Source organism: Numida meleagris, chromosome 14 (assembly GCF_002078875.1).
Source record: "Numida meleagris isolate 19003 breed g44 Domestic line chromosome 14, NumMel1.0, whole genome shotgun sequence".
NCBI lineage: Eukaryota > Metazoa > Chordata > Aves > Galliformes > Numididae > Numida > Numida meleagris.
The window spans coordinates 6,397,040-6,412,033 of NC_034422.1; the positions used below are offsets into that span (position 1 = coordinate 6,397,040).

General features: G+C 41.6%; 1 protein-coding gene across 13 annotated transcripts in view; it reads right to left on the reverse strand.

The window, feature by feature from the left end:
* The window catches only part of ATXN2 (ataxin 2), a 50,166-nt gene that overhangs the window by 2,246 nt on the left and 32,926 nt on the right, over nt 1-14,994 (reverse strand). For all 13 annotated transcript variants that reach the window (XM_021413432.1, XM_021413431.1, XM_021413428.1 and 10 more), the window contains 4 exons: nt 14,031-14,215; nt 13,307-13,439; nt 3,846-3,991; nt 2,775-3,002 (listed from right to left, as the gene is read on the reverse strand). In XM_021413432.1, the coding sequence (XP_021269107.1) occupies nt 2,775-3,002; nt 3,846-3,991; nt 13,307-13,439; nt 14,031-14,215 (692 nt within the window). The remainder of the gene's footprint in view (nt 1-2,774; nt 3,003-3,845; nt 3,992-13,306; nt 13,440-14,030; nt 14,216-14,994) is intronic.

The following is a 14,994-nucleotide window of genomic DNA, read 5'->3' on the forward strand; positions in this document are numbered from 1 at the left end:
AATTAAGTCTCAGCAGAAAAAAGGAGATTAATCTTCATTATGGCTGATCACCTTCTGGCAAACCAGTTCAGTAACTTGTCGGTTGACTTCTTTTGCTCAGAGTGGTTCATGACTCTAGAGATTGTCAATTGTTTTGAAAAACGAGTAAACACTGGTTTCTTAAAAGCACAACACATTAAGGAATTCCTAGAGCTTTCAGTCAGTTTGTCTTGGAAAAAAAAGAATTATTTGCATCTAAGGTTTGCTTTGTCCTTCTACCAGATCCCACTGACAGGGCGCTACGGAGCAGTAATCGCAGCCTCACGACTTTCACAGGCCAGTAAAGACAGATAGCAGGTAGTGGCTACAATTTTATTTCTTAAAGACAAAAGGGTTATTTGACTCATCACAGACATTCCTCCAACTCTTTATCAGACTTGCACTGTATTAATAGCACTCAAGAAGCCTTTAAAGGCAGGAACTTCAATTCAAATCTCACTCTTGCTCTAAAAAGGGCTTAGAAGATAAGGCTGTGAAACAAAAACACCTTTCAGGATGGGCACCATTTTCACTTTGACAAACATGCTATTACAGCAGCCGTAACTATAAAGCAGCTATTCATATAGCAGCTGGATTCAATACAGACACACACCGGATAAAAAATTTCACTGTGGCTCAAATGCTTTGCAAATTGGAAGCTGACAGTACATTGTAATGAATTTTCAAGTACTGCTTCTCAAGTGAGATATGTCTAACAGCTCGATTCATCTGAGAACCTAAAGGGAAATTCAACTGATCCCCTGTGTTTGCCTAACTGAAACTCCTACTACATATTTCACAATGGTGTTCAGCAGTTGGAAATCACACTGCTGAGAAACTATTAAATCCAGTGATTAGTTTCCCCACAATGGAATAATTACACACATTTAAAACTTCTTACAGAGCTGTAGTTATTCCTTCATTAGAGATTTTTTTTTTTTTTGAGGGAACTACTTCATTTCAAAGTCAGTTTAGTCTGGTATAAATATCTTGGATTACGGATCGTAATTTTCACCCTATAAAATTACAGCAGAAAAGACTGCATATGTTGAAAATCAAGGGTAAAGCAGGCTTTGCCTGCAGTTGCTAAAAATCCTGACTAAGCAGTCAGTTCTGGCTAAAACTTGCATCTGATTTGCTTTAGCAAGGTTTGCTTATGAAGTGCTTGGCACACAAAAGGAAGACAATGGCCACATCCTGCAGCGCAGGCACAGGTCTGGCCACGATGTGTACAGCACAACTCCTGTACGGTCTTATCTTTAAGTTGCCTTTGAAACAAACGTGTTTCACATTTCAAGGCCTGGCACTGAGCGTGCCACTCACCCACGAGCTTCCAACAAGACCCTTCTAAAGGGCTGCCCGTGGCATCTCAAGAAGCTCTTACACCTAGGCATTCACACTAGTGCCACTATGCCAGAGCAGAGCAATAGCTCACGTAAGCCAAGTATCTGTTTCTGGCAGAAACCAGAGCCTGGGAGGACGTGGCGAGGTGCCACAATAGCAGTATTCACATTTGGGCGTCCTCTCTTTATCCTCCCGCAATGCAAAAAGAAAAATTAAAAGCCTAACAGAATTAAAAAGCTATAAACTCAACATCAGTGAAACAATTCTTAAATAACTATTGATTAATTTGCTTAACTGGCTGTCCCAGGGAGATTTTACCAGAATTCAGTATGGGCCCAGGGTCCTAATTGACTAACCTCCCTACCTGCAGTTAGGTCATGACATCCCAACTTTTGTTAACCTGTATGAGAAGGAGTAAGCCAAGCACCAAGAACTTGATCTGAAGAAGCAGTTGCGCAGGCAAATTACTGATTAATTTTCTGCTCCTTGACAAAGCTTACTAAATCCATGAGATTTAGTAAACATCTGAAAATCTTTGCAACACTGCTTTACGCAGAGCTCTTGATTAATCAGTCATGTGCTTCCCTTCCCCAAATCCTTTTTTCAGTGAGTTGACCACAAGAGACCAGTTAAGAGAAGTGGGTTTCTGATCCCGTAGCAAAGACTGCCATTAAACTGCCCAACAATCATCAGGGATCTCCTGCACACGCAGTTCACTTAGAACCAGACACACACACACGCACAGTTTTCTCTTTCAGCAAGGATTGTCTTGCAAATCATCTGAACTAAATCTCATCAATCTCCCACTGCAGTGCAGCCTTGCTACTGCCCAGTAACCATTTGCATTATCCTTTACTGAGTGTACTTGTACAAATTTGGCTACGACACAAAGCCTACAACTGCCACCAAAAGCAGCAATTCAGCTTTCTTCCACCCAGCTCTCGTCTCCAACCTTTCTCTATGCCAGCTCTTCCTGTGATCATGCAGTGAACCCGAGTAGTGAACTGATTTGACTGAGAAAGAGCCTAAAACGGGGAGGGGAGGCACACTTCAGTTGAATCAAGTCCCCAGTCTGGTTTGCTGCATGGCCAAACAGTTCTGTGAGCAGAACAGGGGGCAGGACAAGAATGGGAATCGGGAACTGGGAAGAGAGCTCAATTTCTTTCAGTAGCAGTGCCAGCTTAAGATGTCTTTATTAAGCTACAGTTGTAGATGCACTGGGTATTGGAAGCTGAGGTCCAAATATCTTGTAAAATTCTAAAAGAAAGGCAATGTACAAACAGAAACCTAAGTAACACAACAGGTAGTTTGTGCTGAGAGGTGACAGAATGGAAATCACTTCAGCAGGCCCGACTGTCCTATCTTTGTGGCATTAAGACATTTAGTCTTGAAGGTTGTTAAACTGTGTTTACCTGGGGGACATGGGCCATGTGTGGCGGATTGGTATATGCAGGTTGAACATGGGAGGGATGAATGGTGAAGACTGTTTGTTGTGCTGTAGGAAAACTATTTTGTGGAGACTGCGTATTGGAGCCTGGCGTCATGGAAGGTGGGGTTGGAGCTAGACCTGCGTGGTAAATTGCCGACTGCTGTTGTGGGTTTGCCAGGTGGAGTGCCTGAGCAGCCTGGTGCTGATGATGCTGCAAAAAAAAAAAAAAAAGACAGTACATCAGTGAGAGTTAGGTTATGGTCTAGAAATGAGACATTTATACTACTTTCCAGAATAAGAAAGGTTTGCAAAACTGCTCCCCATTGTCAATCTTCTAAGTCACAAATCTAAGGATCCCCATACCTGTGGTCACCAGAAAACTCACTGCAATTGCACCTGGCTCATCTTCCTCTTGCACTACAGTCAAATATAGAGGAGCCTGGACCAGAACCTACGCTGCCAGGCAAACACAAAGAGACCCTGCAGCCTCAGGGTTGGATGTACTTCCCAGCTGCAATTAGAGCAGCCCAAAGTCACCACCAGTAGGTAGCTATAGGGTGCAGCATCACTGCAAGTACTATTTTGCTTTTAGCTGCCTGCCTTGGAGAAAAATCCTTCTCAGTGTTCATCTGATATTTCCAACTCTAACTCCACTCACATTAAGCTGCAACAAAATTATGAGCCTTCTTTAATCACAACATGGAAATGAGCCACACCTCATCCCTTGTGGAGACAGAGAAATGAATGGTTACTCATGTTGGCACTTACTAAGGAAAAGGGATTGCCCTAAGATTTCCTTCTTGCTTGTTCTACAAATTATGCCATGAGCCTACCACATTTGGCCGCAACAAATAGAGAAGAATGAGATAATACATCTTCACTTCTAGAAAACACAGAAGCCTGGACAGTTCCTGCATGAGATTTATCAGACACAGGTGGTTTGGGCAACTTCCCCCACCATTCTTCCTCTCAAGGAATCAATAGGTCGATGCAATTCCTTCCAGTAGAGTGTTTTAAAGACAATTTAAAGACATTCACTCCCTTAAGATGTTACCTGCACGGGGCTAGGAGCAGGGTGGCTTCCAGCATGTTGGCTTTGCTGCTGGCCAGTTGGCGTAGCCGAAGGCTGAGGATGCGGAGGGTGCGGATGCAGGGTAGCATTAGGGTGGGCATACTGCTGAGCAAGTGAGCCAGTGGAAACTAGGATGAAAAAGAAAAATATTTAACAACAGACACGGAATACGCATCTCATCAAGTCACCATCTGCACTTGAAGATTTCATTACATCTCTATCTTACTGTAAAAATATTCCCTCCCCCTTCTAAAAAAAAACATTTATCTTGCAAATAGCTGAGTATCTTACCTTGCGTTCGTGTAGATTTTGCAGAGAAGTCTATAAATAACCATAATTAGACAGTACATCTTCCCTAGTTTGACAATGCAACAGATACTACATATAAGAAAAGCAGTATTTCATCTTTGTTTTGCCAAATAGTCTGGTTTGAGAAACCGAATTTATCTATGCAATTTAGTTTTTCCTGAAATATTCTTTAAAAAAAGCTGTTACAAGCCATTTTTATTTCCACCATCCAAAAAATTATTTGGCCTTATACCTGGCTAACCTCACCATGCTACTCTTCTGGAAATTGCTCACAGTACAGTCCATGTAAAGCATATACAGTGTATGTATGCTTAAGAGCTATAGGGACACACGGTATACACATCAGAGCTGAGGAGTTTTTGCAGAAGCCATGTCTTGCACTACAATAATGTACCTCTCCTTCCCCTCGAGGCCAATTACAGAGTTTTCTGGATCACCACCATTACGTGAGCTTTTCAACACTACCATGAAATTCTCAATTCCTTGAAACAGTAGCAAATAAGGTAAGAAACTCCAAAAAAGGGAAAAAAAAACACAGCAATATGAAACTCACACAAGTGAAACCACATCTGTTGCTACAGCCATACCAGTCTCCAACAGCAAACTAATATCAACAAAACCCTTTCCAAGGAGGCCTGCCCAGTTCTACTTCAAAAAGGGCCACGCTAACTTGCCCTCCCCTCCTCCCCTTTTTATTTGTTTAATCTGAGGGAATCTAAGAAATCATGAAAAGCCATAATAACGGCAAGACTTCCTATAAACACAAAGTGTGCAACCGGAAATTAAGACCCTAAAAAATGAAACTGCGTTGCCTATCCCCTCCGTTGCTTTTACATTTTGTGCCACAATCTGTCCACAGCTTGCAGCTACACTTCTGCATGTGACAACGTGCACTCCTCTTTCCAGTTTTACAGCTTGTCAAGACTGCGGCTCGCTTTACTGACAATGGTGCTGGAAGAGAAACAATCAAAAGCAAACAAGAACCTTCTCCTGAATCTGCTCCCTTCAGCTGCTCCTCCTTTGTTCTGGTACCATTCTGTCTTTCTGACCAAAGTTCATCGCACTGCTCACTGCTGGGTTACAGCTTCCTTCAGGGGTTTTGTATTGCATGAGAATTTGAAGTGGTTTTGTTTATTTGTTGTTTATTTTTTTGCAAGGTAGAGCGTTGTGGTAGCATTTTCTTGCCTCAGTAAACATACCCGGAAAGCAGAGCACAAGGAGTAACTCCAAGTGCAGCTGTTGTGTTGCAACCACCTCCCCCTGCTAGGGAAATACACAGCCTCATTTCTGCAGGCAACCGCTTGCTGCAGCTTCTAAGGAGTTTCACTGTGCTGGGCTCTATGCTAATGAACACAGAGAACTACTTGAATATATAGAAAGGACAAAAGACAAGATGGGAGGAGAAAACAACACAAAAACGGAGCTGCATCTGAAAGCACAACACTATGGAACAACAGCACGTCTCAGACAGCAACCACGCTGAGCTTGACACACAATTACCCTGTGCAAACACTCCTTTTCCTGCGTGTTTTGCTATAAAGCTGCAAACACTACTCCTAAAAAAACCTCAGACTTAACAGAATATATGCATACAGAGTCTTTTTGTCTAATGGAATCGTTTCGTCCCGGTGCAGGCCATTATGAAGGCCTCTCCTTTATAAAGTAATTGCTCACCACATTTCACTTCATCCCACCCTGCTGTCCTGAAAGCTCTACTAAATCTTCCCTGAGCAAGCGGTCTCACAGTGATGTGCACCACAGTTTCAGGCTATTAGTGCAGATGAACTCCATATGCACTTGTAACCCTGAATTCTTGCACTGAAGTGTACTCACGCATGACACATGTAGCAAAAACCACCTATCTTCTGCCACACAGAGCACTTAGTTACGCTTCCAAAAGCATCAAAAGCAAGAGAAGTCACCGTTTTTCATATCACTACTAAAATTTATTTTGCAGCAGCATCCCCACCACTTTCAGGTTTGGAGAGCTTTCAAATATCACTCCTCCTTACAAATACTGCACAAAAATGAACAACAGGAAACATTTTTACAGTAACAAATGTAGTTTCCTACAGCGGGAAAATTTTCTCAACCTCGTTATTATACAACACTTTGAAGAAGGCCAGATGTTATTATCTCTGTCAAAGTAATAAACTCACAGTGGGATCCCCTTGTTGCCAAAGGGCAGGCTACCAGAGGATTGCCTTCCCCAGCTCTCATTCCACCACCGTGGCCGCAGAGCTGGCATGTCTTCCTGTAAGTTACCTTCTGCTCCATTCAAGAGGTTTTTGAATGTACACGAAAATTAATGCCAAGTCATAAGATATTCAAGGCTTCCCACATCCTGCCACACAGCCTGTGAAGAGCCCCAGAATAACGTGGTACTCCCTTGAAACCATTAGTGCAATTCATCCTTCATTTCCCTGCAGCCCAGACAATAACAAACAGAGTCATTCTGAAGCGGATACATTACACGATCAAACTTCACAAGGAAGAAATTTCACTCTCAGGAAAGCAGCTAAACTGAAGGATTGTGCCCCAAAAATAAGGAAGGGTGGGGAACTGTCATACCATCAGATTCCAGAACGCTCTAATGATCTCTTATCAATAGCTCTGCAGAACAAAAATTCTGTTATCTGAATTGTAGAGTTCTCATTTCCCCGGCTTCTCCTCTCCCCTGTTTCATCTTTACAAATTACTCTACTAACCTCTATAAGTTCAGTTAAATTGAGCAGAGATGCTGCTGCAAATTATGTTTTAATAGTAATATTAAAATTGGAAGTGCATTTAAAAAAAGATACTTGCACACTTATCTAAATCCTGAACACAAATTAAAAGTGGTTCAGGAAGACTGGCAGCAAGTCTAAAATAGGTGCACTGATCCACATTAGCTCAAAACAGAGGTCAAACTTCAGCTCTAGGAGTGTAAAAGGGTTTCCATGTGTTGCTGCTGCAATTAACAGTTTATGACAAAGAACTGAAATCTCTGGAGCAACTTAGCGAGCCTCTGGAAGAAGTCTTGCAAAATGGCCTCTAGAAATTCACCTACAGAGCCACAACTGAAGCAAATTCAACAACTTTTTAACTAATTTTTGCCCGTTCATCAAAACAGCTCACTACAAACCAGACAAGACAGGAGGGCGAAAAATAATTTTTTTTTTTTTTAAAATCACAGATTATCCAACATTTTCCTATGTCAGCACTTCGTAGGTTTTTCAGTCGGCCATCCAGTAACCAAGAAAGCACCAGGCAAGGACAAAACAGCTCCGCAGAGCCCCTTGCTGTCTGGCTTCTTCTAGCACAAACACACCGCTTCTCACCTTCATGCCCTACACTCCTCTCCCCAAGAAATGATCCTTGAGAAAACCTGCTGCGTCTTTTTGACTGTTTCCCAGCAGGAGATTTGTAACTGAACTAACCTGGAGATACACACAGTGAAGGTAAGTCGGGCAGCACCGAGGAGAGCGCAAATATCAGATGCATTTAATTACTGAACTCAGCTCTACAGGAGTGCAACTCACGACAAAAAGCCAGCTACCAAACCCAGCAAAGGAGCTGAAATCGAGAGGTCAGAACAGCAGAAATCAAGCAGAACTCCCAGGTGCAGAATCCACATTGTGTAATTTCTTATTTCCCTGGTAGGAATCTCAATGCTGCCAATGGTGGCCATCATCCAAAGATGCCCTGAAGCCTATTTTCAAGAACTGACCAGTGAACAAACTTCAAAACTATTGCCAGATCCAGTAAGATGGTGAGGATAACTACATTTAAAAGACCTGAATGGTAGGAAGCAAAGCAATAGCAATGTTTCTTTCAGAATATCAACATTTACAGAAGTCATTTTACACAGGCACAGTGGACTTCCTTAAAAGATTATCCACTAAAGGAACAAGCTTCTTAAAATTATTTCCGTGCACCAAATCAATATGCATGAAACAGCAGAGGTCAGCATCCCACAAGGCTAGCTCACATAAAACCAGTTCAGTACAAGGGACACCCAGGATGGCTGCTCCAGAAGAGATTTTTGGGGAAAAGTGGTATTTCTCACATTTTTCTTGCATCAGGTTAACTAAGAAAAATAAAAATAAAAAGAAGAGTGCCTGGCATAAGCTGCAGCTGGCCACACAAGGGAGACTCAGTGCAGTACAGGAGCAAGTCTGACAATGCCCTGAAGCTGCAGTCCCCTTCCCCATGTCTCAGCCAACAGCTCCAGCCCACCCCATCCAGCCTGACCACCCCAAACAGCTTTCCTAGGGCTCTGTGATGATCCCCAAAGCATTGCCTGTTAGATCTCAGGGGCTCTCTTACTCACTGCTTGCTTATAACAAGGCCTGCAGGGACAGCACAGCAACTGCAATCAGCATCCTCACCCTGGCTGCAGCTTGAGTAAATTCCTCCCAGGGGCTCTGAGCTCGAGCTCCAGCCCTCTAAAGAGATGAGGCTCTCCTCCTTTTAAGGAAGTTCATTAACTCACATAGCCTTACATCCCAGTTGGGCCATGGAAGAAAGGGAACAGGGAAGTTCACCTAAGGAAAAGCTGTCCACATGTGGCCCTCATTTCTGGTTGCAGATGAAGAGAGTGGGTACTGAAGTTAAAACATGTTTCTCAGACAAAACAAACCAACTCAATTTAACAAAAACCACTTTCCTGGGATATTTTAAATCTGTTCAACAGCTCTTCTGCTGAAAGGAACTTCCCTGCATTTTCTACATACTGGTTTGGTGCAAGGAAATCTGTTCCCCTCAACACGTCCCATTCGTTTAACATCTGGTCTTTAGATAGTGCTTTTCTGTACAATCAAAATTAGTACAAAAAACCCAACTCACTGGCAAAGTAGAAAGAAGGGCCTGTCTCCTTGCTGTATGGTATTTTGGGACATGCTGAATTTGGGAAATAGAAAGGTAAATTAGCCTCTTGCCGCGTGCATGCTTCCCGTCTTCTGGAAAGGTCAGTGTCTTTTTTTTTTTTTTTTTTTAAAGACTGTAGAATCATGCAGATATTTGCATTTACTTAGTTGGTATTAGGGTTTGATATTTAGTTTTACAACTGAGCGGAGATGAAACAACACGAGTCTCAGGTAAGCCTTCCTTCTACACTGTGATACTGAGGTCTTCTTAATTTAGTATTAACACAAAAATAAACCTTACATCAATTCACGATCTATCACAATCCACTGTAACAAGAAGGTTAAAATGTAATTACATTAAACCAAAATCACCCCCCCTGTTTGTTCGATTGTTTCACTGTCATTCTTAACAGTTCCAAGACACCTTTGGTGACTGGTTCACTTAGTCCCTGGAGAATCCTTTGAAGCTTACATTATATCCACCATTGTACTATCAGGGTAATAGAATTTACTCTACTGCTGAGACAGAAACCAGATAAAGTTAGAGACAATACCAGACCAGTAAAACATATGCAGAAGGGGAAAGAGGAAGGGAGAATGGGGACAGGAATGACAGCACAAAAAACAAGAAATGCATCTGTATAAAACCAAGGTCTGGTTTTACACAAGTTTCTGTTTTGCTTTTAAACACAAAAGTTAAGTTTTTCAGAGAACTCCAGTTATCTACAAGCATACACAGTTCAGCTACATGGTAACACAGCAATTAATTGGCACAGGAATACATCCACCCTCAACTTCGATAACCAGATTTTCTGCCAACACCACAGGACAAGTTGTGTCTTTGTGCGACATAGGAGCAAGCCGTGAGCCATCAAACTTGACCAGAGCAGCAATATGGATCGAACAGAGCCAACGCTTTGAGGAAGGTGGTATGTCCTGAAACCTAGGTGCAGGGTGAGGATGGGTTGGTGTTATGGGGTGTGCGTGGGGCAGCTATCGGTGTGCACACTGCCCTGCTCCACCAGAACCTGCATGTCAACTGCCCTTGGTAAGGGAAGCTCATGTCTCCAGAGCTTACGAGCTGAAATGTGTAAGAGCCATCTGTACAGTCTGACTGGCTGACAGGGTGAAAGAGGGCTGTGTGAGCCTTCCCCATTGTGTTCTGAGGGGGAAAGCCCAAGGATTTACACATTCCTTCTGTGTGCTCAGAGGGGCCTGTGGTGAGCACACAGCTGAGCTGCTCGGCTTCTCTGCTTCTCTTGTCAGCAGCAGTTTGGGAACACAAGTAAGGCACTGGCAAAGAAATCCCAGAAGTGCAGAAATATCCCATTAGACAAAAATATTTTGCTTTAAAATGAAAAAGTGCAGATCAACAAGTGTAAGTCACTATGTGTATTTGGAATGGAGAAGTCACTTCCTGAGACAGGAACGAAAACAAAAACCAAACTCGCGGCAGTGAGGACCAACAAGCATTCCTCCTCGCTGCCAGGCAGCTGCTGCTTGCCACAGGCATTCACTTGTCCCAAACCATTGAAGAAGATGGAGTTTCAGAGCTCACCAGAAAACATTTCACACCTTAAGAACACCTCATAAGCAGTGCCCCAACCCCCATGGCTCAGCGCAGCTGTCCTTGTAGACATCTTCTTTCTACCACATACACAGGAGAAAAATGGAGTGAATTTCGCAAGAATTATCTCAGAGGAAGCACCAGAACCTTGAAGGATAAAAGGACACTGTAACCCACTGAATCCTGATATGAACGGGGGGTGGGGAGGGAAGGCAGAGAATAAAAATAAAAATAGATCAGACTGCTATTTTAAAGAGCCAAAGGGAAATGTGAGAACTTGCTTGAGCAAACGCTCCGCAATCAAAAGCAGCAATGGTTGTTTCTCGGGAAGTTGTTATTCTGGATTTTCGAACTGCTTCCAAAAGAGGACCAAATTCAACTCAGGATCGGTGTGTGGTGGTATATTTAGTTCAAAGATTCCGTGGGTAAGCTCAAGATCCCCAAAATATGGAACATAAGTTATAAATACCTTTGTATATTACCCATTCAAAACTGCCTCTCACTCAAACTGAAGGGAATGATTCCAGCAAGTTGCTTGTCAGCACTTTACTCCATAAGCAGCATCATCTACTACCTTAGGCAATTCTACATTTCTTCCAAGCAGTCACGTATTGATAAATGGAAGCCCATTATCTTATAGATGGACACATTTTGACAAAAAATCATCAGTCTAGGCAAGGTCTTTGAGTAACACATGAAAGCCTTGCAGAAACCTGGGAATCGAGAGTGATGCACTACACCTGAAGTCACTCCATGGGTAGCTAACTGTAAACTTGGAGTCAATCCATGTTCCCAAGGCAATAAACACATTTACACACCGCAAGACCAATACTCTTAAAAAAAAAAAAAAAAATGTCTCATATGGTGTTCATGGTCCAACTGGGCCAAATGTTTTTTACAACCGAGAATTTTAAGTGCTTGATCATTTACTGGGAAGGTGGGAGAATGTTTGGAAGAGTCACCAAGTAAGCAGTAGAAAGAACACAAAGACAATTTCCAGTGCAATTTCTGTAAATCAGGCGCTCTCGGAAAAGCATTGTTTAAATTACGTGGAAGGAAATATTAAAGAATTCTCAATTCTGACCCAGCTTAGTGGCGTGTACTGGTAGTTGATCACATACCTACAACAGATAAGCCACAAAACCAACACAAAATGAGAACTAACTGTTGTAAGTTAGAATATCAGTGAAAAAACTATGCAGACTTCTGATCAAAGCCAACCAAGTGGAACAGGCTTGTACTTCAATGCTGTAGAACCCAGTGCTTACAGAAGAGAAGGATGGTGCACAGTGGGAAATTGCTATGAAGTAACAAGCAACCATTCTGAACAAAGCTGCTGAGATTCTCTCATGTCTAGCTTTATTTTAATCAGGATTTGAGAGGAGAGTTTTCACCAATAAAGGTCTGAAAGCCTTTGATCGTTCACTTTATCAGAATTCTATTTAATCTAATGAAAAAGCAAACAGAAGATCTGTTTACATGGACACCTCAAGCACAAGAGTTGAAAAGATCAAAGTAATACATTTGGTAAGGACCTGTGAGAGAAAGACTTAAGCTCTGCATGTAACTTCCCAGTTCAACTTTATTACAAATGAGCTGAGGTGTTCTTTCAAATAGCAAAAAAGGTTTCTCTCTATTATTTTTGTTTCTTTACTATGTTACCATATTACTGCAGAGATCTGACAGGATGTTTTCAGATGGGTAAGACACAGACTTGTTTAAATCAAAATTAATTTCACACTAAATTTCAGATTTTTAGCCTTGTTAAGTTTTCATGACACATCATGGACTTCCATTAAGTATTAGAGTAAAACTAAGCACCGGAAAACATACAAAGATGTCTAAAGGTACAGAAAATCTTTTATTAGAATCTAAGTCAATAATATACGTGACCCAATAAAAGTCTTCCTCAGATGCTGTAACAAGTATTGAAATGCCATGTTTTTCAAGAGACCATCTGTCGTTTTGACAATTTATGACAATTTTCAAGCCTTCCAGCAACCTTGATTCTACCTCTTTCCACAGCATGTTTTGCAGTGAGGTTTTCCCTCTGAATGGGGCATTGATTTATCATACATTTATAATGCTTTAGAAGTTCTTCACATTATAGTTTGTAACAAGGTAACCCACATTTTCGCCATTTCACTCTAAGTGAAATACGCTCATCTGATAATGCTGGAGACCGAAGTCAAAGCAATACATGAGTTGTTTCAAGTACTTAAATCTTGACTTACCAAAAAAGAAGGGTAAGCTACACAAGTTTTATTTTGCTTAGACAGTAGTGTTCATACTGTTAATAATGCTAGTAGTATCATAAAGACAGCATTTCACTAGTTGTCAGAACTAAAGTCAAGTTTTGAAACTGAGGTCATAGCCTTGCAATAAAACCAGTCCTACTTATAAACAAGAAACAATCAAGGGATGTTGTGTCAAGGGCATCAAGAGAACTTGAACAAACTTCTTTCAGCAGATATTCTTTAGCAGCTCCCAGCTTGAAATTTCATCTTGGTCACTGGCATCCTACTGAAATCAGCACACTCGAGTTTTCATTTTAACCAGGTGGCTCAGTTTTCAATGCTTTGCTCATCATCTTATGATATATAAACCACATTTACTGGTGTAATTTTGAGTGATACCCATATCTGAACCTCGAGATTTAAATATATCCCTGCACAACATAAGAGCTTAAAAAGTTACATATAACACAAAACGTTTCCTACCATACATAGCATGCGTCTGTTCATGCGCACCATACTGTGTTGCAGAAGAAGATACTAAACCAGGCTGTGCATGAGTTGGTGGTGCCATCATTCTAGCGTTGCCCTGTATTACAGGGCTATAAACATGAGGATGCTGCATTCAACAGAAATAAGAAAAAACAGGCAGTTAATTAGAAGGTAATTACAAGAAACTAGTCTGATCTAAGCAATAATTATGTATTTAGAAAGAGCAATAGCTTGGCCTTACTGAAAACACAGAGCAAACCAAGAATTTCGTACTGTCACACTTATCCCAGTTGTTCTAAGAACAGAAGGACGTTTTCTGCAGTGGATTAGAAACTGACAAAAACCACTAGCGTGTCTAATTTCTGCCACTCTAATTATGTAAGCTTATGCACATAATTACATATTTATCCAATTAAGTATGTTTATTTAAAAACCTTTGAACTAAGAGTACAATTTGTTTATTTTTAGAGCATAACTCGATGTCCTGCCCCCGACCTGAAAGGAATTGCTCAAAAAGGTAATATCAATAATAAATGACAACTTCTACATCGACCTTAAAACCCGTTAAAGGCTTTGAAGAACATGACAATACCAAATACGCTCCAGAATAGAGAAACCTTTCAGACTGACTTCTTAAGACCGGAGACAATATGGTATTTGGGATTGAGCCACTTAATTATTTGTTGTGCTGTATTACATACACCAACAGGACTCTTACCTGAGACTGGTAGTGTGGCACATGCTGCACAAGAGGCTGATTAGGAAACTGCTGGGGACTATACGCAACATACTGTGTTGAGTAAGCAGGTGGTGTAGCTACAATTGGAGGGCCTGCTGCTGAGGCAGGGTGCATCATGGTGCTCTGATGATGTTGGTCTTGCCGTTGCTGTGGCATATTTGGTACTGCAAAGCAAAGAGCACCTCACTTTAGAAATACAGGATGGAAAATGTTAGTCTTCCTGAAAGGTTTTACACTACAGTGCCACTGTTACCAAACGGAATTCCTCACCTCTCATTTTTAGCCTCCATATTACAGTTCTATCAGAAAGCAACAATGCAAAAAGGAGTTCCTCCAAGAAACATTTGATTGTCATACTATCTTTTAGACATAAACTTGGCCACAAACCCAGGCCTGTTTATTTTGTGAAAAGAAAGGTGGAGAGAGAAAAAGACGGACAAGAATCAACAACAAAAGAGAAGGGTTATGTCAGGACACCTACATTAATTCAATTTGATTCTATCCCCTTCAAGAGGCTTAATTTATCCTCTATGGGAACAACTCAGCAACTGCTCCATCAACTGGAAAGCTGAGTGTTAACATGACTTGTGCTCATGGCTGAGGAGAGCAGAATAAAGGTCTCCACACAGCTGCAATTTTAGGTATTTGCATCTCTTAATCTCTGTGCTATCCTTCAGGACAGCATAAAGTAACTTCTAGGTCACGGTCTACACTGAAGGGGACATATCAATCCACGGGAAGAAAAGGAGTAGAACTAATTGAAGGGAGAAAGATTAGAAGAGTGGAGCATCATAGTGTGGGACTAAGTAACGGGGCACGATAGCTCCGGGTGAGCTGCAGTTTATGTAGCGAGGGTGCAATTAATAACTAAGCTAACTCAAGCACCTGTAAACTCCACTGCAGAGTGCAATGTTGTCACACCTCTTAGGGAGAGGGAAATGTT